This window comes from Chrysoperla carnea, chromosome 4 (assembly GCF_905475395.1).
Source record: "Chrysoperla carnea chromosome 4, inChrCarn1.1, whole genome shotgun sequence".
Lineage (NCBI taxonomy): Eukaryota > Metazoa > Arthropoda > Insecta > Neuroptera > Chrysopidae > Chrysoperla > Chrysoperla carnea.
Genome location: NC_058340.1, coordinates 787,637 through 811,426, shown reverse-complemented (window position 1 = coordinate 811,426; position 23,790 = coordinate 787,637). Strand labels below are relative to the sequence as shown.

The 23,790-nt window shown below is 29.6% G+C and overlaps 4 protein-coding genes across 4 annotated transcripts in view; 1 reads left to right on the top strand and 3 right to left on the bottom strand.

Moving 5' to 3' along the window:
- Window positions 1-1,689: 1,689 nt before the first annotated feature.
- LOC123297668 (eukaryotic translation initiation factor 3 subunit J) lies at window positions 1,690-7,713 on the bottom strand. The gene is made up of 6 exons (XM_044879417.1): window positions 7,327-7,713; window positions 7,165-7,256; window positions 5,012-5,119; window positions 3,795-4,104; window positions 2,795-2,931; window positions 1,690-1,837 (listed from the first exon to the last, which is right to left on the bottom strand). The coding sequence occupies exons 1-6, from the start codon at window positions 7,340-7,342 to the stop codon at window positions 1,781-1,783; spliced, it is 720 nt and encodes a 239-aa protein (XP_044735352.1). The 5' UTR covers window positions 7,343-7,713; the 3' UTR covers window positions 1,690-1,780.
- Window positions 7,714-9,886: 2,173 nt separating this feature from the next.
- Window positions 9,887-11,806, top strand: LOC123297300 (hydroxymethylglutaryl-CoA synthase 1). Its single transcript, XM_044878909.1, has one exon. It carries the CDS (start codon window positions 10,372-10,374, stop codon window positions 11,767-11,769), a length of 1,398 nt encoding a protein of 465 aa, XP_044734844.1. The 5' UTR covers window positions 9,887-10,371; the 3' UTR covers window positions 11,770-11,806.
- An 8,216-nt stretch (window positions 11,807-20,022) lies between these two features.
- LOC123298317 (pathogenesis-related protein 5-like) lies at window positions 20,023-21,249 on the bottom strand. Its single transcript, XM_044880286.1, has 3 exons — window positions 21,032-21,249; window positions 20,724-20,951; window positions 20,023-20,392 (listed from the first exon to the last, which is right to left on the bottom strand). Exons 1-3 carry the CDS (start codon window positions 21,206-21,208, stop codon window positions 20,051-20,053), a joined length of 747 nt encoding a protein of 248 aa, XP_044736221.1. The 5' UTR covers window positions 21,209-21,249; the 3' UTR covers window positions 20,023-20,050.
- A 1,357-nt stretch (window positions 21,250-22,606) lies between these two features.
- LOC123297522 (matrix-remodeling-associated protein 5-like) overlaps window positions 22,607-23,790 on the bottom strand; it is a 217,067-nt gene continuing 215,883 nt past the window's right edge. Inside the window, exons 4-5 of the mRNA XM_044879215.1 lie at window positions 23,495-23,788; window positions 22,607-22,859 (exon numbers count right to left, since the gene is read on the bottom strand). Of these exons, the coding sequence (XP_044735150.1) occupies window positions 22,636-22,859; window positions 23,495-23,788 (518 nt within the window). The 3' untranslated portion in view covers window positions 22,607-22,635. The remainder of the gene's footprint in view (window positions 22,860-23,494; window positions 23,789-23,790) is intronic.

The following is a 23,790-nucleotide window of genomic DNA, read 5'->3' as shown; positions in this document are numbered from 1 at the left end:
ACGCTATTACGTTCGAGCTGTCAAATTGGTCAATGTGTTTACATATTTGCAATGTCGTGTTGTCTCATAAAAAATTGAAAAAACCTGAGGCGGAAAAAACTCAATAATTAATTACTAATTCAAAGTAAGGAACGATTTTTTCATTAGCAAAATCAAGGATTGTTCTCACAAATGTATTCACGTTTTTTACAACATTTAAATCAGACAACGGGAACAAGCTAAGATGGCATCGACTGGGTCGTGCGAGAACTGAACCAACCTTAGAAGTAACTCGAGCTTTTAATATACCTGATTACGATGAGGAAACTTATTTCTTATTAAAATTATTGTAATAAGATAGTTGACGTGAACTTTGTTTATGTATTGCTAAAACATTATGCAAATAAAATTGTACATAAAAAAGAAGACACTGGACACCACGGGATTCAGCAGAGAATAATAACTGTTACAGCTATAAAATATCTAAAGTAGACGGGTTTTATTTTAGAAATTACTTACTGTTTTTTTGGAAATGTTAATTTATTTTTTTTCTTGTAAATATAAATGACAAAAAATTATTTACACTATTTTAGTTTTATTTTGAAAACATCATCATTCAATTCAACCTCCTTTATATCTGTCATCAAAATCTCTTTCAAGAAATTTTACAATCTAATCTCATTAAGGTTTGCCTGTCATCAAAAATAACTCAATATTTTACCCCATTTTCATTTTACGCCTAAACCCTTATTCTTATTACTCAAATCAACAACCTCTCTCAAAAAATTATTTTAGCATTTTTCATGTTCAATTTAAGCCACTAGAACAGGGTTCCTCCACCACTCCACCATTATAAATCACGTAGATGTTATAGAATACTTAAATGTTGCCCTGTTACAAAAAAATTTTACTGGGCAAAAAGGGACACATAACAAAAAGCTTTGACTTTGATAAATTTAATAAAAAAAGTTACCTTTTTAACAGCAAATATAAATCAGTAATATTTAATTATATTAAAAGAAAACATTAACATTAAATACTAATAATAAATAAAGCACAAACCTTCGTCTTCAATATAAAAAAAAATCCTGACTTAATTGCTCTAACAATCACAGTAAACGTAAATTGAATGACACGGTAAATGAAGAGCAACAATAAGAAAATGCATCCGTAAGAACAGGTATTTTGGGGGCTTACAAAACAGACGGGGGACAGGGTTAAGGTAACTCAAGTGACCTGTTTGTGATGGAGTGGTTATCTAACTACACCAAAAAACAACTTTCAATGCAAAACAAAAGAGTTGAGTTTTCTGACTTATCCGGAAATTTGGTATAAATACTCCACTGTGGGGCGATCGCCCGGCTCACCCCTCCTTGATCGGGCCCTGATCTTATCTGTTTGTGTGTTACTAAACAATTCTTTTAAATATAGACTTTTTCATTTTGGATTCTATTTGTTATTGTGCTACCATTTTGATGTTTCGTAAAAAAGAAAAAAAAATGGTGGCACATTTTATGACAAAATGGCGGCACATTAAAAATAACAACAACCTTTTTATAAAGATTACGTTACTGTTGTTGTTTAAATGCTTCTTTAAAAATGTTCGTTGATGGTTTTTATTAATATGTATTAATTAATTAATATAGAATTCATATATTTATAATTAATAATTAATTATTTAAAATAATAATAATAATAATATTTGTGTTTTATATATATATATTGTTTATTATATATTAAAAAAAGAAAAAATAACTAAATTGATTGTAATCGTTAATCGTAATCGTATTAGTATATTGTGCTACATAAAGTCATCATAATCATAATCTTGATACACTGAATACTCATTAAGATGCGACTGAAACAAAACAAACAAATTAAATTTATTAGAAAAAGACCAGTTGGTATAATTAATATATATTTAATCGATAGAGTGATAAAATCTAAGCAAGAAGTGTTCTTTAAGTATATTTCGAAAAGTCAATAATTTCCGAGTTATTGACGATTTAAATTCGGAGTATTTAACGTTAAATAACTCAAAAATTGGACATTTTTAAAAAAAAAAGTGATTTGTAAACTTTTTAAAGTACTATAAAAAACTTTGAAAATGAAAAAATTTCAAGTCATTTGCACGAAAATGTAGCAATGTGAAAATTCGAAAAGAGTTCCTCAAAATCTATAAAATCACTCATTTTCAAAACTCTCGGGGAAAACTTTCCATCCATGTAAAACTACCAGATGACTATACTAATTGAACCTATTTTGAAGATCATCGCCTATTTTTTAGTTGTTTCGAGTACAGAACCCTAAACTCCTACTTGAAACATAACTAAGAACATCCTCCATTAAATTACCTTTCAAATGAAAAAAAAATTGGTTCACCCGTTTAGGCGCTACAATGCCACAGACAGACAGACACACAAACATAGCGACCAAACAAGACCCTTTTTTGGTTCGAAGGTTAAAAATACAAAGTACACTAACTGAATTTATTAGGAGGGATTGTAGAAGTTTTCTCGATATTGTTCTGGCTGGTAAACAATTCTACATGCTTCATTTAAAACTAAAGGGTTCGTGTAAAATTAGAATCAATATTTTAAACATAATGTTCACGTTACAATTCTTCCTATAAAATCCTCCCCCTAAATATTAAAATTCTTCCAAAATATATGTTTTTCTAGAGAGTAATCTTCTAGAACAAACTACTACTATTTTCTCTAAATTTTTTAAAATTCATTACGCACATAAAAGTCATCTCATTAAATAAACAAATCAAAGTTTTAAATAAATAATAAATATAGGAGAAGGTACTCACATTGTCTCCTTCAATTTTTAATTTAGCTTTTCCTTTTCCTTTGTTCTTTTTTGATTTTTCACCTTTTTCTACCTTTTGTTTTTCTTGGAATATAGTATCTATTGTTGTTTTTAATTTCTTTAAATCTGTCGAACTAACTGTAACAACATAAAATTAAAATAAACAACAAATAAATATAAAACTCAATATCAAGGATACCAACATCAAAGAAATAAAAATGGTCTATCCTCGGAAGGAATATTTCGTTTCTTTTGCCTTCAATCGTATTAACATTTATTGTAAAAGTTGTAGAGGATAAAATTTTCTACACATTTTGGCCGAAACTTTTTTTTGTACGTTGAACCGTTTTTGTAATAGAGGCCGTAGAATATGGAGCGCTCAGCTTAACGTACTTCAATGCTGGGTCAATAATTATGAATATAAGTTATAAAATAATTAATTAAGTAGTATTTAATGAATAATCAATTTTCGATTAAATAAAACTTAAATAATTATTTAACTAGCCTGATCCTTACCCCCTAAAAACAACAAATTTCGTAGGAAAGTGGTGGAAAAAAAAATTAAAAAATATTAATATTCCTTAAATTAATATTAGAAGAGCATCTTTAAAAACATTATTTGCCTAGCGTGTTTTTTCCTAAAGCGGTACATGAAATTTGATAAAGGAATAAAGAAGATAACGGCAGGGCAGAAAAAAACTTGCTACAATAATAATATATATAAGATACTACTTAAATAATTATTAAATATCTTACATTCATAAATATTGCTCTACAACTTTTATAATAAATGTTAATACGATTGAAGGCAAAAGGAACGAAATATTCACAAAAAAATTGTTTTTCGCGACCTTTGACCTTGAATATCTAAGGAAACGCACACGTGACCATATGTGACAACATTTGTACTATCAAAAAATAAAGGTTTCTCAGCTTATTCTGAGGTGAAACACTAAAAGTGAATGCTAGTTAATTAATTTTTTTGGTTTATTTTTACTTACGTGAAACACAAATATTTCGAATTAAATCTTCAACAAATGTAACATATTCAGGACTCTTGTTAAAGGTTTGAACTCTTTTACTAATCGCATCAGCGTATTCAATAAAATCTTCTTGTGTTTGTGGATTCATACTATCTAATGACTTAGTTGATTCATTTACAACATTTATACCAAATGTTTCTTTTGCTAATTGTAAATCAGACTCTTCTTGTAATTTTTGTCGTCGTAATTTTTCAGCTAATTTCTCTTCTAGTGTCATTTCACTTTCTCGTTCCTTTTGTTTACGTTCTAATTCTTCTAATCGTTGTCTCTAAAAGTTATCAAAAATTCATAAATACGGAATGTTTTGAAACAAACCATTACTTAATATAGAAATTTAGAAAAGTCAGAAAACCGTCGTCAAAAGTAACTGAAGATGGGTACAACTCGTATTAAAATTACCCCTAGAAGTGACAGACAAAAATTTATTTAAATTAAAAATTTCATCCGGAGATCGTCTTTCAAGGTTTTTTGATGTCGTTGATCCCGAATCTGAGGTCAAAAAGTAACTGAGGATTTTTGCAACCCCATTAAAACCACCCCTAGAAGTGACAATGATAAAAAAGGACTATTTTTTAATCTGTAACTTTTAGGTGTGGTTTTTATGGGGTTATAACCACTTTTAGCTGCCTTTTGACCTCGAATTAATGAATACCGACTCCGAAAACCGAGAGACAATTTTCGATGTGAAAGTTAAAATTTTCAAAATTTTTATATCGTTGTCACTTCATGAGGTGATTTTAATGGGGTTGCCACCATTTTCAGTTGCTTTTTAACCTCGAACTCATGATCAGCGCCCTCGGAATCCTTGGGAGATAATTTCTGAGGTTAACTTTTGATTTAAAAAATTTTTTTTATCATTGTTACTTTTTGGAAGGCTTTGGGGGCGAGGAAACTATCTTCATTTTCTCATTTTTCGTTACTATGCAGAGGTTAGTTCGGCTGAATGTTCCTGAAGGTCTAAGTAACGCGTACAAACAAGAATTTTTGAAATCGGAGCTGTTCACTTTTTAGCATCTAATGGTATTTTTCGGCTTATTTACTGTATTATAAGCTTGCTGTCAAGATCGTGTTTGATAAAATTTTTTCTCCACGAAAATTTTTATAGAGAGACATTTTTTATAGAAAGCCTAGGAAACTTTTAATTAGGTGGCAAACTTAAAATTCAAAAAAAATACCTCCTTTTCAGCTATTTTATCGGCTAACGCTTTCTTAGGTTTAGGTTTTGATTTAACTTCTACTTTTTCTACATCTCTCTTTTCTTCTTCTTCATCTTCCCAACTTTCCTATATTAATAAACAATTAGACCAAAAATAAATAATAAATTTGTGACGCTACAAAATTATAATAAAAGACAACATTTTTTTTCAGTTCAACTTCTCAAAAACAAAAAAAAATGCTTGCTGTAAAGTTACACCAAGTAAACATGGGCTATTATCATCCTCAAATCCCATTTACGTTCAATCAAGTGTTTTGTATAATTCGTATCTCGAAACGAAAATAAATTTCTATTAGGTTTTAAAGAAGCGCCACCAACACCATAGTAGTAAAAATATGGACCCCAACAAATACCTTTTAAGCAATTTACTAATTTTCATTCAACCATCTTTGCTCTCAAAATATATTATTCTTATAGTAGTGTGCTTTATGCCAAGAAAGTGTCAAATACACTAATTTTTGTTATTTTATTATGCACTCAAGTTATCTCTTGGGATGGAGATAACACCCAAATTATTTTGAGATAAAGTAGCCCATGTTTACGGTGTTGAAAATATTAACTAACTTAAATTTGCGTCGAAATTTTTCAAATCAGTATCCACAAAATCATTCTTGGATGCTTTTTGAGTTCATGTAACAAAAATTAAATTACATTTTCATAAAAAAAAAAACTAAATAATTTTTCCAAATCAATATCGCAGATACGTCAAAATTAATCATGAAAAATCAACGATCAGAAATCGATAAAGAAAAGTCAGATTCATTAAACTCAAGTCGAATCAAGTCTAATTACATGATAGCGTACGAATACCATATATTATTGAGTAGTAAGACGGAGATCAGGATGCGGTTTACAAAATTTGTAAGCAAAAAGTGATGAGGGATAAATGAAAGATTAAAAACTAAATATCGATGGAAAAGAGTCTAATTTTGGTACTCGAGAGTTTTTGGGGCCGCTAAACTCAAATATAATGATCCTTAAGGTACCTGGTCTCCGAGGTGGACAGTATACACCTTGTCCCATATTTGGTTCCTGAGCGTCCCTCTTTCGTCCACCCTGGGCTCCAGGTACATGGGGGATCTTTTTCATAGTAATATTCGTGTTCAGCAGCCTCGAAAACTCCCGAGTAACGAGCTACGACAAAAATATGTTACATATTCTCGTAAGGCTTCAAAAGACAAGGTGTATACTTCCCGCCCTGGATACCTCGGTACCTGGGTATCTCCAAAAACCCTTGTGTATCAAAATTAGACTCATTTCCATCGATATTTAGTTTCCAGTTTTTCATTTCTCCCTCATCACTTTTGTTCACAAAGTTTTCAGACTCCATCACGAATAGAATGTAATAAACCGTATACCGATCTCTCTTGCTGCTCCAAAAATCGACAGTTAACTCCTTTAAATAAATAGTTGAGTCATTAGTTCAACAACCCGATTAAAGAGCATTCTTTATTCCTAAAGAGCATTCCTAAAAACTGCTTTTAAAATATACACCAAACTGTGTCTCTTTTATATTTAATCGACCCAAGTTCTTAATATACAAACTGTGTCGTTTTTTATATTAGTCGATCCAAGCTGGCCCTGGACTTAATTACGTGCACTTTAATTATAAATTTCTCCCTACTCAATTCATTAAAATTTTTTTGTTTTTTTGAGAAATTAAATACAGCTAGATTAACACTTTTAATTTAATTGAAATATTAAGAAAACTGGCTTTACGGCCACACTACCGAAAAAATTTGTTTTGCCTATCAAAATTATTTCTTACGTTAATTTTGAGACAACCTTTATTTCAACATATGTCAATTTCTAAAGATATCCGATATCATAATGTCTAACTAATATAAATTAATAAAAAAAAAAAGGTTTCTTAATGAAAATTCACTATTTTAGAAAAGAAAATGAAAATTATTTTCAACTAACTTTTAAAAAATAATTTTAAAATTATTGAAAATATTTTGACAAATGAAATCATGCAATCGAAACACTTATTAAAAAAAAATAGGTTAGAATGATTTTCCATTTTCCAATTACAGAAAAAAAATGAAGCTTAAATTTCAAAAAAAATAGTATATTCTTAGAAGGAATAAAAATTTAGCCAACAATACACACCTTAACTTCATCTTCTTCATCTTCACCTTCCCATTTATTAGCAACTACAGGCACATTTGGCAAAACACTTTTTGCCTCAAAATTTTCAGAATCTGAAGTTGAAAAACAACATTTGATATCATTTAAATATAAAAACATTTTTATGAAATTGCAAAAACTTACCCCAATCTTCGTCCATATTGTAAAAAAATTTTACAAAAAAAAAAAATTCCACTCTTGGAATTTCACGTGAATGGACTGGACGAAAAATCTAGCACAGGCAAGATTTACCAGCACAGCACACAGCAGGTGCTTAATGTGGTTCTATGTTGGCCACAATAGATGCCACTAGCGATCCGTTGCAAGATTTTTATTTTTTCAATAAACGAATAAAATTTTTCGATAAATTCTAGGTAGAAAATATCAAACTAATTGAATATTCTTGATAAAAATTAATTCACACGCGTTTTTCAATGTATACAATGCATTACTACTATCAATTTGTGTAAATAATTTGATATTTTCGATACTCAATTGGGCAATATACTCCATTTCCGAAGCACTTGAATTGATGAAATGACATTTAACATTGGATTCTAACACTCAAACTAGAATCTCTAGAACAATGAGCTTTTTAAATAATATAGATAAAATTAATATGTTTACGTGCGATATTCAAAATTCAACCAACAAATTTTCAATTGATTTTACGAATTCGAATTCTTTTACAAAATGTCATACAATTATTATTTTTACAAATATTGACAATCATTTTTAAACAAATTTTTATATTTTTACGACCGAAAAAAAACTATTTTAACTTGTTATGGATACCATTAATTTATTTATATTTTGATATTTGTTTTTCATTTCCTAATAGCACGTTATTGTTTTTATCCAGAAATGTGAAAAGGAAAATTGTATTTTTTTTAACGGTTTTAGGTGCCATATGTTAATTCTGTATAATTACTGCCACGCAAGTTAATAAAAAATTTGATTTTTTGATATTTTGTAGATATTTAGCTAACCCATTTTAAGTCCAAAAAGTATATCTATTTTGCATTGACATTACATTACATAGACTGAGTGTCAAATAATTTTAAGGAAAAAAATGTAAAGTTATACGTGATAAGTATTTTTTTTTTAAGTCAAAAAGCAAAGTGAAATCACGATGTTTTATGTAAAACATTTTGTGAATTTGTGATATGAAAAATAGGCCGCGATGCTTAGTCTATGTATAACTATAAAGTCAATATTTAGTCATACTTCGACCAGAGGGGGTTTATTATGGTCGCTAACTTCGAGGCGTTCCATCATTTTTCAAAAACAAACAAGTATAGGCCCGTTTTTATACCATGCATATATGAAATATACATAGTATATTAAGTTTAGTCCCAAGTTTGTAACGCTTAAAAACCAAACTTTTAAATACAGTCTAAACATAAAATGGATAAATTTCTAAGCCATAAAGTTCAAATTTTTAGGCATAGAATTACTGATTCGCATTCTTCTAGACCAAAAATTGATGTTTTACCTACCATGGGTAAAAAGCTTCTGTATTCATAAGAATTTTTTTTTTCATTAAAAAAAAGTAATTTAATTAATATAAAACAAGCTTTATATATGGGAAAATGTAAAAAAAAAAACAGGCAACGTGGCAAAATAACTATAAGTTAAATTTATTCAAGATTTTTAATTTTCACGCTAAATTAATGACATCATAAAAAACCAATTTCGTCAATACAGTAGACCCGCAGTAATCCGGCCCCTGTCTAATCCGGCACCTATTGTAATCCGACATAGCTATAACGGTAATTACAATGCAGATTTATTATAAATACATTAATTCTTCGTGGCTGAAATTAGAAAATGATTGAAATCTTATCACTTTGATATGTAATTTGTCGGATTACAAGGTATTCTTTTTCAAAAAGTTCCGGATTACAAGGAGATTTGTGGCAGTACTCTATAGTCCGACAAATTCGATAATTCGACATTACCTTGCAAAACGTTTGTCGGATTATCGCGGGTCCACTGTATTTAAATATGACAATTACAATTAATTTGAACAAGCCATCAAGCCTGACGCAGTGACCTAGCATATTTCTTTCAGGGCCAACATTCTATACTCAATAAAGCACCAACTGCATGAACGATTTGAGTTCTTCCTTTTGAACTCATAAAAATTTATATCCCATTATATATCTTGCACTGTTTGAATTTGAAATTAATTTGTATGTTGCCGAAATTTTCTCATGTCCTGTATATAATTAGTACAGATAAAGTAAGGGAAATTAAACAACTCGATCGCTTTTGGCTAAAACTTGGTTGAATGTGTTTCATAATAAGGTGTATTTTCATGACGACGCTTGACGCTGAGATTGAGCGTCAAATTGAGTCACGTGTATCTATACTACTTTATAAATTTGAACGGTACTAACTTCATCTGCTTGTACTCATAAACAGCTAACTTCGCAGATACTACTTACCGACGACAGCGCGGCTGGTGGCTGAAAAAACTGTTGAATCGTTCTCCTTCTTTATAACCTCCATGGTTTATACAATAATTTTGTAGATGGTGTAAAGAAGGCTTTATATTTAATGAACACATGTAAAATAAAAAATGTGAAAAATGCAAAATAAAGAAAGAAATTTTAAAAGTATATAAATTAAAAATCAAAATTTTTTAAATTCCGCCCCCAAATTATGACTGTCATGAATATTTTTTTAAATGTGACAATTAAAACTATTTGTCGCGAACGTAGGTAGAAAAAGTTTTGTGTGACTTGACTACTTAGTTGTGAATTATAAGTGATTAGATAATCAAAAGAAAATATGAATTTTACTTTCAATTTGAACAATAATTTGAAAGTGAAAAAGTATGAGAGTAAAAAAAATATATGGTAACAACCTATTGACGAGATAGCTGATAGCGATAGAAATGAAGAGGACACAGCACAGCTGGGTGATTGGTATTCTTGATACGATCCGCGTCACGGTGACTCGGTGACATACTTGTCTTGTTACGAAGTAGTGGTGGCCAATAGATCGAACAACGGAAGTTTTTTATTAATAAAAAAATACTAAGTCTACAACTCAACTCAACTCAACTCAGTTTAAATGAATTCAAACCTTCAAAGTATTTAGACGTCAGACAAGACAAGTGTGTTCTGTGTTGTTGAACTTCTAACAATAAGTGTTGTACAATTCAAATTCAACTGTAAAACAATGGAAACTTGGCCAAAAGACGTTGGAATACTTGCCATCGAGTTAATATTCCCATCAATTTATGTGGATCAAACCGATTTAGAGAAATACGATGGTGTTTCTACCGGTAAATATACAATCGGTTTAGGACAATCACGTATGGGATTCTGTTCGGATCGTGAAGATATTCATTCATTGTGTTTAACGGTTGTGCATAAGTTAATCGAAAAGTATGGCATTAAATATTCAGAAATTGGACGTTTAGAGGTTGGAACAGAAACAATTGTTGATAAATCGAAAAGTGTTAAAAGTGTCTTAATGAGTTTATTTGAACCGCACGGTTGTACGGATCTAGAAGGTATTGATACAACAAATGCATGTTATGGTGGAACTGCAGCGTTATTTAATGCAATCCAATGGGTTGAATCATCTTTTTGGGATGGACGTTATGCGTTAGTTGTTGCTGGAGATATTGCTGTATACGCAAAAGGATCTGCACGTCCAACTGGTGGAGCTGGAGCTGTTGCCATGTTAATCGGTCCAAATGCACCGATTGTTTTCGATCGTGGTTTACGATCAACATACATGAAACATGCTTATGATTTTTATAAACCGGATTTATCATCTGAATATCCGGTTGTCGATGGTAAACTATCGATTCAATGTTATTTGAGTGCTTTAGATCATTGTTATCAAGGATATTGTAAAAAGGTTTCGAAATTAACTCAAACTTCTCAAGTTGATATTAATTTCTTGGATGCTATGTTATTCCATTCGCCATATTGTAAGTTAGTCCAGAAATCATTTGGACGTCTAATGTTAAACGATTTTGTACGTTGTCCAAAGGATTCAATCCCAACGAAATATCCAGGACTTGAGAAATATGCAAACGTTAAATTAAATGAAACATACTTTGATCGGGATATTGAGAAAATCTTTTTGGGTTTAAGTAAGGATTTATTTGAAAAGAAAACGCGTGAATCCCTTTTATTAGCGAGTGAAGTTGGGAACATGTACACGGCGTCCGTGTATAGTAGTTTAGTTTCGTTGTTAATTAATAAACCGATCACGGAATTAGCTGGAATGCGAGTAGGATTATTTTCATATGGTTCTGGACTTGCATCCACTATGTATTCGATTACATTGTCAAAAGATATAACAGAAAATTCTAAGTTATGTAAAATTATTGATAATTTAACATCGATTAAAGTTCAATTAAATAAACGTGTTTGTATTACACCAGAATCATTTACCAAAATTTTAGAAGTACGTGAATTAAATAATCATGCTGCTCCATACACTCCTGTGGGTTCAATTGAACATTTATTCCCCGGAACGTACTATTTGAAACAAGTGGATGAGTTACATCGTAGAAGCTATGAACGTGTTCATGGTGTAGTTTCTAATGGAAATATTTAGTATTTTTTTTTATTTTTTATTTAGAAAGTTATTTTCACTTTGTTGTTTGTTGTTTATTTATAAAAATGTTAAAATTAATTAATTAATAAAAATATAACTCAAATAAAATTTTGAGAGATTAAATACAGAAAAATTAATAATTTTTATAATTTATTAGTTTTTATTTTTTGTTAAATAAAAAGTATTCAGGTTGATAGAATTATAATAATCGATATTAATTATTTAGTACAATTTAACTAAATATCTAAAAGGAAAAAATTAATATATCTTTGAAATTTTACACAACTGTTTATTAGGTTGTAAAAACTTCCTGAAAAAAATCCTCTCAGGGGCATACCTAACCCCCTTTTTTGGGGTTAGTTGGAGTTTTTTTACAAATTACAAAAACACTGCATAAAAAAAAGTTCAATCAAAAATTCTAGCTGCAGAAAGAAAAAAAATCCTATTTTAAAATTAGCATATCTCGGTTAACTTTAAAGCTACAAGTTGCAAAAAAACTTCAGCTGGAACTTTTAATTGAACTTTTTTTAAAATTTGATGCATATTTTTTTGTAATTTGTAAAAAACTGATTAAAACACCCAAAAAAGGAGGTTAAGTACGCCTCTGAGAGGTGGGCTTTTTTTTACAAAGTGTTTACAACCTAATTAACAACAAATAAATAAAATTTCAAAGATGCGTTAATTTTTTCTTTATTACCATGATATTCTATTTAATTTTATTAGACTATATAGTTTCTGTAAACCTTCTTTAATTATTAGATGGTTACAAAATATTGATGAAAATTTAATAGATCAACCTGTATATTAATTAAGTGCGTTGATCAATTAGTAAAATTTATTAATTAATTAGTAGATACTTAATTCATACAAAACAAATGAATGAATAGTCCATTTATTATTTAATTTTGGTGGATTTATTTACCATCATAACGATAACAAGAAAAGGATGAAGTTGATCTTCATACAAAAAAATTATTATTTCCAGGGGAATTCGGGGCAAAATCAAAAAAATCACAATCATTATCAAAATGTTGCTTTTTATAAAGTTATATATTAATTGGGAAGCTTTTAAAGAAAAAAAAAAACGAGCAAGTTAAAGTTAAAGTAAATTAATAGATAATGATCCGATTTTTTAGTATTTATGTTATAGTTAATGAAACATATTATTAATTAATTAATTACTCTCTTTATTGATCTCTTTATTGAGCGGTAAGATACTCAACTTTTGTTTTATATAATATATAATACTAAAAAATTGGATCTTTATCGACTAATTAAGTTTTTTCTATTACCGCCGAGTCACCCTCCTTAAACTAAAAGCGTCTCCATCAAAAAACGTAAAAGTAAGTTTCAGTGAATGGCCACAATGGCGCCATCAGAATTAATCCAATAAACGAGGAAAAAAAAGACGAAATCTTTAAATTTTGCCTATAGCACCGATTTTGATGAAAATTTGGGATTAAGCTTTCACTTATAGAATGCTACATTGTCAGCAAGTAACATGGGCTATAATTTATTTAAAAAAAAATTAGGATAACATACCAATAAATAAAAATCCATTAAATGGCGAATAAAAGGTGAGTTAAGTAAGAGTAAAGGAAGAGAAGGTTATAACTCGGTAATGTTTTGTTTTTAAAGTTGAAATTGTCCAGTGACGTGTGGGCGGATAACTGCTAGTTAAAATAATAAACTTTTTTGTTTGTATCATTGATTTAATATTGTTGTTATTTTATTGATAAAAATTATTTATCAATTAGTATTTTTGATTGAATTAATCCGTGGACTGTAAACCGTTAACATGATTATCATTTGGGTCTAATAAAGTAGCTACATAGATTACATAAATTGTTTAATCCATCCAGGGGCAGCTGCACCTCCTTTAGAGATTCCCAAAAATAATTCAATGACTACTTATTTGATTTAATAATGTAATATTTTACTGATTTCAGATAAATGAATGATAAAATAGTTCTAATTTTAAAACAGTACCATTTTCACGTCTTTTAGATATATTTTTATTTATGGATGGAATACTGTGATTCAAAACTGTAAAAAAAATAAAAGAATTTATTATTTAATTAATAAAGAGAAAATAATTGTAAAAAATAATATAAATAAATTTGTATGCACGGTAAAAAAATTAATTTTATATAATAAAAACTTTCATAAAATATTTATATACACCTATTTAATAAAACTACCGGGTGTCCCACTAACCATTACCATCATAAATATTACCTTCATACTTTGATATTCTCATATGCCATATTGCATACAACTCAAAATTACATACTTACTTTTGTATCGTTAATTTTTTTTTTGACAAATTCGAAGATGATTTAGAATAAGAATTAAGAATGGTAATAGCTACTGATGATACACCCGGTATATTTGATATTATGCAGATGTACGTAATGACATTCTGTACACTACACATGAGGACTTTATGACTACATGCTAGTCATGATAGATAGATACCAACCAATAGATAGATATATTATTAATTATTTATAATGTATTTCAAATAAATTGAACTAATTATTAATTTTTAAAATTATTTTATAATTTAGTACCTGGAAAACTTACCACTTTTTTTTTTATTTAAAAAACGCATTCATTTTAGAAAAATAAAAATAGAGACCACTAAAAAAAAAAAAAAGTAAAAAATATTTTTGAAATTAATAAATACTTCCGATAATATTTTCTTCGTGAAAAATTACGTTTAAAAGTGGTGGTGGTTCTACCTGATGCAACAAAAGCGAGCGTTACTTACGAGACACCCTGTATATTTAAAATATTTATGATTATGATTGATTTTTAAAAAGAAAGTACCTACAGCTCATAAATATTTGTAGTTCGGTTTTGGTTTGTTGTTAGACAACATTTTTTAATGAAATGCATTTACATTAAAACAAAACATACAGGCAGGGTAAGGCAAAAAAGTGTGCGATTTTGAGAACGCTACAAAATAAAAACCCATCAATTTTATTCCAATTATTTTGTTACCACCTCTCTCAAATTCATTAAAAACTAACCCATAAAACCAAAGTTTTTATTAAACTTCCTTTTTTACCGTTGAAATTTCGAAAAGTTCAAAATTATACTATACGGCAGGCTGCGAGTCTGCCTGCAAAGTTTCAGCTAGATTTGATCACGGGAAAAGGGTTAAAAAATTGACCGAGATGTACCTACTAATTTTAAAATGAAACTTTTTTGCTCATTCAATCAAATGAAAAAAACCATTTTGTAAACCGTTAGAGATAGAACAAAATAACAAATATAAAAGTCCAAAAAAAAAAAAAAAAAAATGTGCAAATATATTTCAGCTGGAATCTTTAATTAAACTTTTTTTTAAAATTTGATGCATAGTTTTTTTGTAATTTGTAAAAAACTGATAAAAACTTCCAACTAACACCCCCTCCCCTTCCAAAAAACAAAAGTTATTAAAAATACAATTTACAATTAATATAATAATAATGGGATTTAACCTCCGTTTCTATGACATATACGCATATACCAGAGGCCACCCACATCATTATTTGTTAATCTTTATTTATTTAATTACAAACATATTTACAATTACATTTTGATGTGGTTGGAGTCGGTTACTTCGTTTTTATCCAAGCGACGACAATGTGATCAATTCTACACTCCTATTAATTATAAATTGTTCACACCGCCGCTACCTGGATTCGAACCCGCAACCTATATCCAAATGGACAAACAGTCCAAGGCAAACGCCTTAGACCGCTCGGCCATTTGGGGTCTATACAATTCACAATTTACTTTAAAATACAATTTATATAATTAAAAAAATGCTTTTTATGTATTTTAAGATGGTAACAAAAATTGATGAATTTTTATTTGACAGCGCTTTCAAAGTCGCACACATTTCTCTGTCCCAGCCATGTAAAACGTATTTACAACGTATACACAAATGAAATGATTTGAACTTATATTAAATCAAAATAAGGTCAAGAGCATTCATTCAACGTAATTATTACTTATAATGTTTTAAAGTAAAAGTTTTTAACATAACTTTGTAATAACATCTAATAAGTTCATTGTTTAATCATTCTGTATATACTAAGTTTACTTCTTATGTTTAATTTATAAAAATTTTATTTTCAATTGATTGCCATTTCCAAAGAATTTTTTTGGACCAGTGATACTCATATTCATCACCCTGAATTTTTTAGTTTAGCTAATCCACGTGAGCTAATTTGATGCTCAAACTCAGCGTCAAGCGTCTTCATGAAAATTCATTTTTAAGCCATATAGTATTTATTCTGCAATATCTATCAATGTAAATAATCTAAGTTTTTAGTAAGTGTAGGAGAAAGTTTTTAGTAAGTGAAGTACAGACCAATAATTATCAACATAAAATTTTAATACATGGAGATATGTTTGGTTAACTCTTAAAAAGGTGGAAGACTGACAAACACAAATGTCTTAACATTTTAAAAGGAAGTTATTAATTCCAATAGCTAGATTGGAAGATGACGATGGAATGTGTGTATATTTAATTTTAAAACGCAACGCAAGGCAACGCGTTCTCATTTACATAATTTATGTAAAAAATTTAATAATATTTTAAATAATCAAATATTTTTTTAAACTATAGATACACGCATCCAATAAGTAATCTTAGGACAACTTTGAATCTTATTTAGTTTTTTACGATTTGACGCTGCTGAAGATTTTTTTTTCATCTAGATTGCAGAACGGCCTAAACCGACTTTTTATCATAGAAAAGTATATTCTATTTTTATTATCAGGATTAATTTTGAGATTATTGGATAAATAAATGAATAATATATATTTTTTAATGTTTTAATAAAACGAGAATAAAGGTTTATTTAAAAAAATTTTATTTTCAATTGTGTGCCATTTCCAAAGAATTTTTTTGAAATATGCTGTTAACAGTTAAAGTGTAATCTGGAAAATTATAAAAAGAAACAAACAATATCATTTTACATTACGTAAACAACAATAGAAAACATATTCAAATAAAATATATGCAATAGAACATACGTGGCAGTTCTAGAATTTGCTAGACTGCACGGTAACAATTCAAGACATGTAAGATATGCAATAGAACATACGCGACAGTTCTAGACAGTTCAATTTCTTATTACACAAATTTGATTACGTTAAGCCCGCTACAGAACAATTGATAATCATATTGACCACTTATTGTGGATATAGTTGTTTATCATTACCATGGGTCTTATTAAAAATGAGGTTTTGGATTAATAAACTTTTTTATTTTTTGTCGCTACTTTTTACAATTTGATGCTGGACATAGTTATATTTTTTCAGCTAGGCGGATTCACAGCTTTGACGCTCAAAGCCAGTGCAGCGTCAAGCGTCATCATAAAGTTACATCTTTTAAATTTGACGCTGCACATAGTTCTATTTTTTTTTTCAGTTAGGTGAAATCCTAATTTGTCGCTCAAAGTCAGCTTCAAGCGTGCTAGATAGCATCCACAAGGGTAGAAAAAAAATTAAAAGGAAATTCGTTTAGTTTATGGTTTTTATTGTTCACACTTTAACAATTTGTATTGATGATTTATTTTTATCTAACACTACACAAATAATAAACAAAACAAAGTTTTTATCATTTTAAATAAAACAAGTCATCAGTTTTTAGTTTGGATTGCATTCTTGTCATCTTCATCAGTGATCGTGATTATTGAATGTCGATAACATTTGACAGTACACAGTACTACAGCAGCAGCCAACTAGTTCACCTTTCAACATGTCAACATGCGTCAACTGATATGTTTTGTATTTTTTAAGTTGATATTATCAATATTATTATGTTAATTTAAAATCAGAAGCTAGATACTAATCTACATACATCATAATTCATACAAAAAATATTGTATGCAATTCTAAGAAATTTTAATGAACTTTAAGCTTTTACTTTATTTATTATTCTGTATTCTTAAAAACATGAATTTTGTATTCAACATTCGATTGATTCAGTTCAATGATATCATTTCTTTTTATTTTTGGCATGTTATTTATCGCATGTTATGATTTGTTTGCTGGTTTTGAGCTAAAACAAAAAAATTAAATCTCTTACCTATTAGGATACGTTAAGTTAGAGTGGCTGTCCTGGGGTGGGACACACTTAGACCATAGGGATCGTTGTGATACCGAAAAAGGGCTGGCTCATCTCCGGCCACTACTCTATGAACTATTTGCAGCTGTTTAAGAACAGCAAGAGAGCTTTGACGTTAAAAAAATTCAGGTCGGAGAGGCCGTCAGAGATAGGCTGCCTAAAGTGATTTCACCTTCTCGTGGCAAGATCTGGACAGTAACAGAGAAGATGATACATCGTTTCTATATACGTCCTCCTCACTGTGACAACTAATGCAATAGTTCTCTTATATTTACTAAAATCTGAAGGATTTATGTTTATATCGGGAGTGAGGATCGAAACTACATGGTTTCTTAAGTCTGGAGAGGTGGTAACTCCCATATTTCAACTGCTTGGCAATCAAATAAAACTCTCGTAAAGCAATAACGTTATAATTTATCGCCTAGAACTTCCGGGTTCACGTCTGTTTTTCTTTAAAGTTATAAGGTAGGGCAGCTGGTGGCAGAAATTTCCGCACAATTTGAGCAAGATTGAGAACATATTTTATCTGTAGTACTGGTCCAATACATGAGTAAGCTATTGGCCTTCCAAGCAGTAGATGTTGCAAAGCCCGGACGCAAGGCTCCAAATGTCGCAAAATAATTTTTAATGTACGATTGTACCAAAGACGAAACTTATTTTTAATGATTAATTGAAGTCAGTGAAATGAGAAAATGTTAATCTTCCATTCGGAAAATGTTGTAAAATGCGTCTTTCCAAGTGTTTGAGATTCCAAAAATAATTTTAAAATGTACAAATTGACCAAGATTGAGCTTTTGTCAGTAGACAGTTGGCGCAGTAAGTATAAACGGAAAATTATCGTCTTCCATTAAATGAAAGTGGTGAACATCGACTTTTTTTGCAATGTCTAACGCCTGAGAAGACTTGAAGCTCTTGGAAGACAATGTTTGTAACTTTAATTTAATGGAAGACGGTGATTTCCGTTTACTTATTATGCCAACTATCTGCTGACAAAAGCTCAACCTTGGTCAATTTGCACATTTTAAAATTATTATATTTATAAATCGATATCTTTAAATCTCGAAAGAATTAAACGGGAGAAATTTATTGATAGCAAAAACGGAATTAGGAAAAACTATCAATTTGTTGAGATATTAGAAACAAAAATTTTGTATTTTTAATTGAAAATATTATATTAAATAATAATTTAATAACTGATGAAACTGTGCAATCTGAAGGAGCATTTAGAGAGCAATTTTTGATACATGATTAAAAAATTTTATTAATATCCCACGCTAACTTGATTACAGTTATTAATAATAATCACTTCAATTAACAAACGTAAGGATTATTAATTTTAATCCATGCAGAGCCATCTATAAATACCAAATGCCACTATTATTTATTCATTTGGTTGTATGCAGAGTCATCTATGATTACAAAAATAAAATACATAACTTTAAGAAATAAACGTTAGTTCAGCAAAATTACCATAGATGGCACCACATCGAAATAATGTTAGTTCAGCAAAATTACCATAGATAGCACTACACCGAAATAAGTGTTAGTTCAACAAGTTTGTCATAGATGGCACCACCATCGAAATAAATGTTCAACAAGTTTACCATAGATGGCATTTAGATGTATTTTGTTTTTGTAATCCTTTAAGTTTTTTCACTGAAATAATTTTTAAAATTCATACTTTACTATGTTACGTTTTCTTTACTACAAATTATCAAATTGATTTTTCCAATCCTTTCTTTTTTATTTGCACATTAGGTGCAAATAATTCGCTATGTAAATGGAACGAAACGAAACGAAACGAACAAATAGTTAAAAGTTTTATTTATACTAATTAATACCAGAAAAAAGTTTTTAGGGTGAAAACACTTACTTACCATTTCCCTATCAGGTACTACTATTTCCCTTATAACTTATATTCTCCTAATACAAATGTTAAAAATTTTCATAATTTTTGGTGAAATTAGGCATTTAGAGAGCAATTTTTTGATATATGATTTAATAAATTTTATTAATATTCCACGCTAACTATATTGTGGTGTATAAGCCTGGATAAGCCAAAAACATATTCATTTGTTGATTTATTACGCCAAGAGATAATGGTTAAAAAAAAAATTTTATAATTAAATGAATTAATTTTTATTCTAGTATTTATCCAAAAGTAATTAAGTATGTGTTTGCTCTACAAGAGAACATACTCGTTTCATCATCTTGTGCATAACTATAAGCATCAGGACATCGGTCGTAGAAAAATGCAGCATAATTAACTGGCCACTCATTCGGACGACAATTTCCTTTTGCGTTATAAACACCTTCGCAACAGTATTCATCTGTACCATATTTTGTGCATGCAGACATACAACCTACAACACGGTTATCGGCTCCACGGTATAGCTTTAGTTCTTCAGGACAGTCAGAATTGAAATCATGACCACATTGGGCTTTTGTACAAAAATAACGACTTCCATCGCCTTGAACTCCAATTGGTTCCATCTGTTAAAGAAAATCAAACTAGATTCATTATTATTACAAAAATCCAACAAATGAGATTTTTGATACCATCTATATATGAAATATATCAAGATATATAAGTTTAGTCAGAAGTTTGTAACGCTTAGAAATATTTACAAACAAATTTTTTAAATTTTTTCTTAGAAAGTTTGGATAAACTCAATGCACCAATTATCAAATTAATAAGTGAAAACAAGCCATTGATTGAGTTAATTGTTGAAATAGCATGTATAAACAGTGTAAGTAAAGAAAATCTTAATCCCATTTCATAATAAAATTATCATTAAATAATAAAAAAAAGTTAACTGCTAACCGAAATTGGAATATTGGATCCATCAACCAAAGAGATGTCATAAAAGTCTAAGCCAAGCCATTGATTTTTTGCGATTTCAGCTAAACTAGCTGGACGTTCTCCGTGATGCCCTTCACATTGAGGTCCATTTCCACCACAATCGCCAGTTTCACACCAATTATTATCCCAGTTACATCCTGTTCTAGCCCAAAAACGTCCTTCCCAGCTATCATCAGAGTAAACTGATCTCTAAATTGAATATATATCATCAAAAAGTTTGTTTATTAATTATTAGGTCGACATAAACAAATTACTTGTAAATAACTTACACGTTCACCTGGTTGTAATTCTAAACCACCATTTTCTAGAGCTGGAAATCCGCCATTCCCTTGTATTCCTATCCATAATGGCCATCCAAAATTACTTTGTAATATAAATTCAGCTGCATTAGCACTGTATATACATAAAATGAATACAGATACAAAAACAGTGCAGTGTCTGAACATCGTAAACTCTTACTATGTTAATTTGTAAGTAATTAAATGTACAAAGTTAGATAAATATTTATATAAGACCTACTATCATATTTTGATATTTTATCAAATAAATACCTACTCAAGTTTTTCGTATATTTCATAACTCATCAATACTGCTTAATGTATTTATCAAAGATAATGAAAATTGCCAATTTCCTTTTGCTACTGATAATAGAAAATTTTTTCTTTCACTCAATTCTAGGAGTTACTTTTTATTTTAAATAGGTTCAGTAACACGTACTAAATTTAAATACATAAAATCCTTATCAATTTTGACGGCGGAAGTGCCGCAATTTTAACAAAAACCGTTTCGGCCTATTTCTCCGTAACCGTGCATTTTAGGCCCAAAATGTTTATTAAAATTATCTATATTGTTGAGGATGAATGACCATGAGAACAATGTTTGATTTAAGGGCTCAAATTTTTTTATGGGCAGACTTTTACTCAGTGGCGTAGCTCGCCTTGGAGGGGTCCTATATCAAAATTGGTTGGGGGGGGGGCCATTGAGCTGGGGCGGTTTTGAGTTTCATTTTAAAAAAGTATTTGATTGGTTTGGTACAATCCTACTTTTTTTATTTTTGTTATATTTTTCCAAGAAAACATTAGATTATTAGTAAAAAAACAAATTACGTCATAAAAGGCGTTGTTTCAATTTAACGTAAACAAACAAAAAAACGCCTATGTTGACGTAATTTGTTTTTTTGCTAATAATCTAATGTTTTGTTGGAAAAATATAATAAAAATAAAAAAAGTAGGATTTGACCAAACCAATTCTTTAGTTATATTATTAAATGAAATATACTAATATCTACTGATTATCATTGGCTGCTGGTTATCGAATCATAGTCAGTGAATGAACAAATTTATCAATTTTTGCCATACCTGTAGCGCCCAAACTAGGGCTCAAATCCGAAATTGGTAAATGACTTTTTCCTTCGTCTTTATGAGCTTATTTTGTAGGCCGACGATCTGCAGTCAATAACAGTACACCGTGTATTTATTTATTTTTTAGGTATTGACAAATCCATTGTACAGATTTCTTTCTGGCTACTTGGAAGCTCTTTTTAAACACTGACAACTCCAATATCTCTTTGAGGCTGATTGGAGGCTTATTTTACTTAACTATTGACATTATTTATTTATATTAATTATTTTATCTAAGTCTTCTATAATGACTATCTTATCTGTGGGGTTTTTTATGGTTTCCCAAAGATGTTAGATTGTATACCAATTAGAATTAAAGACGGCCATAAACGTACTTTAAAAAGGAAAGAAAAAAAGAAAAGAAACATGACATATTCTGTACAATATATGTATTATGGAAAAAGAATAAAATATTTATTTATTTATTTATTTATCGTTATTAATAGATAGATATATAATACAACTTAGTCATTTTATCTGCTTAAATAATAAGTGAACAAGATATACATTGTTGATTTAACAATTATAATATTAGTTATTGGTAAAATATTATATACAAATAATATTGTTAAAGTTACACATGTAATTATTAGTAAAATTCCTTTATTATATTGATGAGTTTTTGTAGAGCCACAACAATGTACTGTTGTGCCTGATGAACTGGTGTTTGCGTGTTGCATGGCCGCAGGTTGTTCTCCTGTAACAATCAAATTATATCAATAAGTTATAATATTATGTTAGACTATGATTAAGTTGACAATTTATTCTATGACTTACTCGTGCATAGCCTACAAACTACCTTGTTACCCTGACCATACAAGAAATTTATTTTTATTAATTACTAGCTGTGAACTACCCGCTTTGCTGGGCAACATCCCCACTTGCACCCCTCCCTCCACATTTTCTTGCGTGGTATAACAGTTTTGTAATGTACACGTCATGCTCTTTTATTTGATACCCCACTTAGGTATATTTGTAAATATTCGATAATTCCTTCCCACTTTCTCGCTACACCTTTCTACCCTCCGAAGGTTAAAAGTAGATAAAAACAATAGATCTTTGAATCTGGTTGTATATCGTGTCAATATTTGAGCTTAATCGATGAATAACTTTTTTAATTTTTGAAGCATATCCCTTTCAACCCCTATTTCAACCCCTTACTCTACTATAATATGGATGTATTATACATAAAAACCTTCCTCTTGAATCACTCTATCTATTAAAAAATCCGCATCAAAATCCGTTGCGTAGTTTCAAAGATTTAAGCATACAAAGGGACATAGGGACAGAGAAAGCGACTTTGTTTTATACTATGTATTGATGAAAACTCACCTGCAGTTGCATTTAACACATGCACGTGAATACTAGCGGGTTTTGCATTTGATGGCATACATGTATAGTTGCCATTATCACTTTTCTCTGCTTCTTTAATTGTTAATACACTAGATGACTTATCAGAATGTACAGAGACACCATGGGCGCTATCATAGTTAATCATTCTATCTTCATGATACCAAAATACGTACACAGGTGGTTCAGTTGATTGACGCAACGTGCATACTAATTTTAATGTTGAGCCACTTTTTATATGAAGATCGGGTGATCCAAGTATTTCAGCTGTGGCTTCT